Source organism: Monoraphidium neglectum (genome assembly GCF_000611645.1).
Source record: "Monoraphidium neglectum strain SAG 48.87 unplaced genomic scaffold scaffold03291, whole genome shotgun sequence".
NCBI classification, from domain to species: Eukaryota; Viridiplantae; Chlorophyta; class Chlorophyceae; order Sphaeropleales; family Selenastraceae; genus Monoraphidium; species Monoraphidium neglectum.
The window spans coordinates 1,128-6,739 of NW_014010337.1; the positions used below are offsets into that span (position 1 = coordinate 1,128).

General features: G+C 62.5%; 2 protein-coding genes across 2 annotated transcripts; one reads left to right on the plus strand and one right to left on the minus strand.

Moving 5' to 3' along the window:
- Window positions 1–239: 239 nt before the first annotated feature.
- Window positions 240–1,487, plus strand: MNEG_12531 (hypothetical protein; the record flags this gene model as incomplete). Its single annotated transcript, XM_014038996.1, has 1 exon — window positions 240–1,487. A coding segment is annotated over one exon (1,248 nt), but the record flags the coding sequence as incomplete, so codon positions are not given.
- A 622-nt stretch (window positions 1,488–2,109) lies between these two features.
- MNEG_12532 (hypothetical protein) lies at window positions 2,110–2,878 on the minus strand (the record flags this gene model as incomplete). The annotated part of the gene is made up of 3 exons (XM_014038997.1): window positions 2,110–2,280; window positions 2,507–2,548; window positions 2,807–2,878. The coding sequence occupies 3 exons, from the start codon at window positions 2,876–2,878 to the stop codon at window positions 2,110–2,112; spliced, it is 285 nt and encodes a 94-aa protein (XP_013894451.1).
- Window positions 2,879–5,612: the final 2,734 nt, after the last annotated feature.

The window sequence follows — 5,612 nt, forward strand, 5'->3', positions numbered from 1 at the left end:
CCGCGCTGCTGCTGGCGGTGCTGCTGCAGGCGAGAATCCCTGGTTGTGCTCAGGGTTCAGCCCTGAGCAGGGTTTAGCCCCGAGCAGGGTTTAGCCCTGAGCCACTCAGTCTCGTGCTCGCTATTCCACTGCTGCTGCAGTCCTTCCAGCTCAGCCTCAGCTCTGCTTGGCGCCATACTCCCCTCCAAGTAGCCTCCGCTCATCCGTTTCGTGGCGCTCGCCCACGCGGGAATGCGCAGGTGCACCTGGGGCCGGCAGAGGCCGCCGCGACCGCCTTGCTCGCCTGGCTGCACCTCCTCCTGCTGCTCGCGGCCACGGTAGCGGCCGCCTCTTGGCTGCTGTTGGGGGCCCCGGACCTCCGCTGCCCCGGGGCGCGACTCATGGCGGCGGCGGCAGCGCGGCTCCTGCCGCGGCTGCGCGTGCGCACCGCGCCTGGCGTCGGGCCCGAGGGCGGCGCGCGGCGGCAGGCACGCGCCGACCCAGCGGCGGCGTTCAGGCGCCTGCGCTACTTGAGCCTGCGCCGGAGCTCCCTCTCAGGCCCGGTTGCCGCGGCGGCTGGCGGCGCCGGGCTCCGCGGCGGCGCCGCGTCCGTAATGTCTCTACTTCTTTGGCCGTTGCCAGCTGCGATTTCTCTTCGGTCTCTTAACTCTGCGGCAGGCAGACATGAGTGCAGCGGCAGCGCTGGCGGAGAGTGCGGGGCCAGCACCCAGCAGCCCTCCGCGACAGACAGCCGGCGGCGCGCGTGCGCCGCAGGCGGCGCCGCGCTGCTGCAGTGGGTGCTGCCGCGTGCGTGTGCTGCCGCGCAGCTTGCGGGCTCGGCGCTCGCCGCGTTGGGCCTTTCGCGGTTCGCGCCGTGCGCGCCCTCACACAGGGCCTGCAGCAACGCCCACGGCAGCAAGGGCTGCAGGGTTGCACGCCCCCGCAAGCCCCCGCAGGCGCGGCCGCCGCTGCAGTCGCTCCTGCTCGCGTGCAATGAGCTGCGTTTTGTCGACCTGACTTGCGTCGGCGGCGGCGCCGCCGCGCCGGGCGCGATGTCGCGGCTGGTGCGTGCGCTGTGGCGCGGCGGGCACGTGCACTACATTGCAGTAGCACAGCCGGCGAGGCTGCGGCTAGAGCGCCGCGCAAGCAGTCGACGTGGCTGCGGCAACGGCGGCAGCGGCGATGGCGGCGGCGGGTACAGCCACGCAGAGGATGAGGGCGGGGACCATGACCGCGGTTCGGATGACAGCTCGTCGGGCTGCGAAGACGAGTGCTGCCGCGCCTGGGAGGGACGGGGGAGTGGCGGCGGGCGCGCACGTGCTGGACACGGGTGGCTGCGGTGGCTCGGTCGGGGCAGCAGCAGCGGCGGAGGCAGCCGCGAAGGGACACAGGACCCAGCGTGGCGGGGGCAGCGCAGCAAGGGCACGGGCGGTGTTGCGCCACCAGCCCCGATTTTGCTCGAGTGCTCTGGCTTTGATGAAATTATTGTTCGAGAGCTGGGGTTGTGAGAGCTGGTACGAGGAGGAGAGATGCTTTGCGGACGATGCAGGAGACCACTGAGCAGGTTGGTGGAGTTGTAAAGCGGCAAGATAGGCAGGCTGCTGAGGGCTGTTCTTGCGTAGGGTGCAAACTTTGAATCTGTACGCACCTGGTTTTGTTCCAGTCCTGGCACACTCATTGTTGTTGTGGGTGAGCGATGGCGGCATGCATGTTCATTTGGACAACATGGGGGCACATAAGATTGTGATGCCCCGGCCCGTGTGCGGTACAGCAGGCACAGTTGTCACTTGCTAGTTTGCAGGATGTCCATGTTCTTTGTTTGTCAATAACCAGGGTTTTGTACCAAATATTACCTATCACTTCTCGCCAAAAGGTAAGCGGGCTTGCATCACGTAAAGTAAGATTGCTAATGATTGCATAAAAGCAGGCTGCTGTTGGCGGCAAAGAGCCCTGCAATGTACATGTTTGCAAATGGTGGAACGTTTGGAGGAGGGCTTGCCTCAAGTAACGGCTACTGCGCAGCACGACTTTGATAAGAGCACAACTCTACAAAACACAAGCCCAAATGAGTACAACGAGGCGGGCTCACACCACCTTGCTTTGCAATACGCTCACAACCAAAGTTGGGCTTCAAAGCTTGGACGCCACCCCCCCACCGCCGCCCATCGTCCCTTGCCGCCGCCGCACCATCCGCCCCCGACGGAAGGCCACCGCGGCGTTGCTGATGGCCGCGCCCTCGCGCCCCTTGATCTTCGTCTCAAACACCACCGTGTCGGATTCGGGCAGCGCCCACATGGCGACCTGTGGCAGCAGGAATGAAGTCAAAGTTTAGGTCGTGACTGCAGCGCAGTCGAGACTACAACAGCCGAAGCATACACAGATGGCGCATCTCAAAGCTGGAGAGCTCTCGCTATTGCGCGACTTGTCGGCTGGTGCTGACGCCGTCGGTCGAGTTGGCTGATCGACAAGTTTGAACAGCGATTCAACTCAGACCATCAGTCTTGCCTTGACCATCCGCCTGGCTCACCTGCAGGGTGTCCCCTGGGAAAACGTGCTTGGAGAAGCGCACCTGCAGGAGCCAGGCAGGGGTTGGACAAGGGGGGTTACAAGGTGATGCGTGCATGGTTGTCCGTGGGCACGGCTGCATGTGCACGATCGAGCATGCGTGGTTGCTTGTGCGTGTTGGGGTGTGTCCAGCTAGATGGGTGGGTGGGTGGGTAGGTGGGCTGTTGGGTCAGTGCGCACGTGCAACAAAGAGATTCACGAAAGTAAAGGGTCGTGCACAGGACTGTCGCCAAACACGTGTCGCAAGCAATCCCTTCAGCACCTTGACGCTTGCCACGGCTGCGGGGTCGCTGCCGCCGTACTCGCGCAACACCAGCCGCACAGAGACCCCCATGGTGCACAGCCCGTGGAGGATTGGCCGATCGAAGCCGACATGTGCTGCCGTGGCAGGGTCTATGTGCAGCGGGTTGTAGTCCCCACTCAGTCTGTGGATGTTCACGGTGACATGTTTGGCGAGGTACGGGCGGTGGTGGTGAACAAAGGCGTATACAGCAGGTGCGTAAACGATGCGGCAATCAAAGTGAGCCAGACCTGCCAAAATTGCTGATCGGGTGTCAGACTCGCAGCGCAAACGCCAATGTTGCTCGCACATGAGCGTCGACCGTCCGACGCAGACGGCGCCAAGCCCCACAGCCGGCACGATCCAAAGCATGGCGGCCCTGTGAACCAGGATCCCGAACCCGCCCGCCTGTACAGAGCCGCCTGGTCTGGCGTGGTGGCCTCCTCAACGACCAAGTCTGGCGGCCGCTGCGGCGGCTTGTTGGGAGCTGTCGCGGCGGGGCTGCGGGGCAGCGGCTGAGTGGCCCCACGGAAGGGCTGGGTGCCCAGCATGAATGACCTTGCAAAGGGGGCGTCGGCGGCAGGAGCAGCAAAGAAGAGGGCGCCGCAGTGCGCGGAGTGGCAGGGTGGAGGCGAGCTGGGTGCTGATTCATGGTGCACAGAGGGGGGGAAGCAGGTCCTGGACGGAGAAAGGCTGCCCTTGCCCTCCCTTCGACTCGCTTTTTGAGGCCCCAAAAGAAGGCGCCCTGGCCCCTCACAAGCCCCCTCACGTGAACTCATTAACAGCCAGAACGTGGCCCAGTTGTGCATCGCTGCTGGTGGTGCGCACCTGCAGGCACCACACAACACCCCAAAGTGACAAAGCTTGCGCATGCGTGCTTTTGCGCACATGTGTGCAAAGCAGTACGCCGCAGCAGCCACGAGCATCAGCGGGAAGCAAGGCTGTCGACGGCGCAGGACCCAAGAACGCCGGCGGACTATCGGTGCGCTGACCACGCAGGCAGCACGAGTGCAACTTTAGCATGTACGCTGCATGCCACAGCATCCGCCTTGTGATTCATGAAAAAGTGGTGCTCACCACGACAACCGCGCCCTTGCCCTTGTCCTGCACATCCACTACCTGTGGGAAACGGCGATTGCACGCCGCGATCACGCATCCTTAATGCAGAAATTGAGTGCTGTCTTACCTCCCTCACCGAGCCGCAGCCTGGCAAGCACCCTGCGCCAGCCGGCGCAGTGTCGTGGGGCACATGGCAGACGGATGTGGGCAAGGGACGCACAGCGCGGATGGCGGGTGTTGCCTGTGGGTGTTGTGTCACCTGTGTGGTGGTGGTGATGTCAGCACTGGTGGGGGGCCGCCCCTCAGGCAGCTCTATGTACTGCTCTGCGTGAAGGCCCTAGGGTGTTGATTTGAATGTCAAATCTGGGTTAAAGTGTGTGGATAAGAGTTCTTCAATGTGCGCAAAGGGTCTGGCAAGGACAGCAGAAACATACTTCTCTGGATGATGGTGGGACAGGATCGGCGCACGCACCCCAACCTCTTTACGGGCGAGAGAAGATCGGAATGCTCCTTTGTTGAACAAACACCCTTCTCATCCCACGACCAACGCGACACTCGCCTTTACGGCTGCGAGCCGCAAACGGCTGTGGAACTGCCTGCACCAGTTAATACCCCGCCTCCCCCACAGACCACTAGCCCTGCCAGCGTGCCTTTGAGGGGTCGCAGCCCGGGATGTAGTCACTCAAAGGCACTTGATACACCGCCGGGTGTGCAGGGATGGTGAAGAAGGTGGGCAGAGGCGCAAAGTCGGGCGCCCCCTCAAACACAGACCTAGGTTGTGCGTGAGTGTGCGAGACAGCCGAATGCGGCGGACGACTGCGATGTCATCACACGTGCCGATGGCAGCCTCGGCAAATCAAGACTGGGTATTGCAGACACAAATTCTTGCCAGACGTGGTCTGCTCCATCAAATCACCCGCAAGCCTGACAACAGCGGCTCCCGCGAGCCCCGAGCTTGCCTGAGGTCAGCTGCGCCGCAACCCACGCCCAGCGCGTACAGGCACAGGTCGCGCGGCGTGTAGTTGTGCCTATAGGCTGGCAGCCGCAGCTGCAGCAGCAGCTGAGGGTCCTTCATTTCGTCCTGATGCTGCGACATCTCACACGCAGGGCGGCGTGACCCTCTCGGCACCGCAAGCGAGCTACAACGGTAGAGCCTCGTCCTTGACTTCCACACACTAGGAAAACTGCTTATTGTCAATGACTATCGTAAGGTGCGAATGGCACATGCAGTGTGCCAGCGACGATCTCAAGTCCCAGTTACAATCATGTACGGTACCCCTCAGCTCTGGTTTTCCGAAAACTATGTACAAAAGGTGGGCTTGATAACTCTCCGCAGATTGACGCTTTGCCCATGCTCCAAGCTTGCTTGAAGCAGTGCGATCATGGGCCTACTGTATGGCGGAATGGCAGGTCCAAGTTGCCCCGGAGGTGATGATGCAGCACTGGGCGATGCAAACATTCTTATCTCGCCTTGTTGTGACATCACGGCAGTTGATTGCTCTGAATACATGGTAAGCTGCGATAATGCACGGTAAGCTGCGATAATGGGCCAGTGCAGGGAGCTGGCAGGAGGACAGGCACACCAGCAGGCAACACTGCCGCGACACAGAACCTCCGAGGGGGAGAGAGAGAGACAGAGAGTACGCAGGCTGCAACCCCCGCGTCAATTCAGGAAGAGGGGCTGGCTTGCGGGGGCACAGGCCGCCGCGCCGCCCCCCCCCCCGCCCCC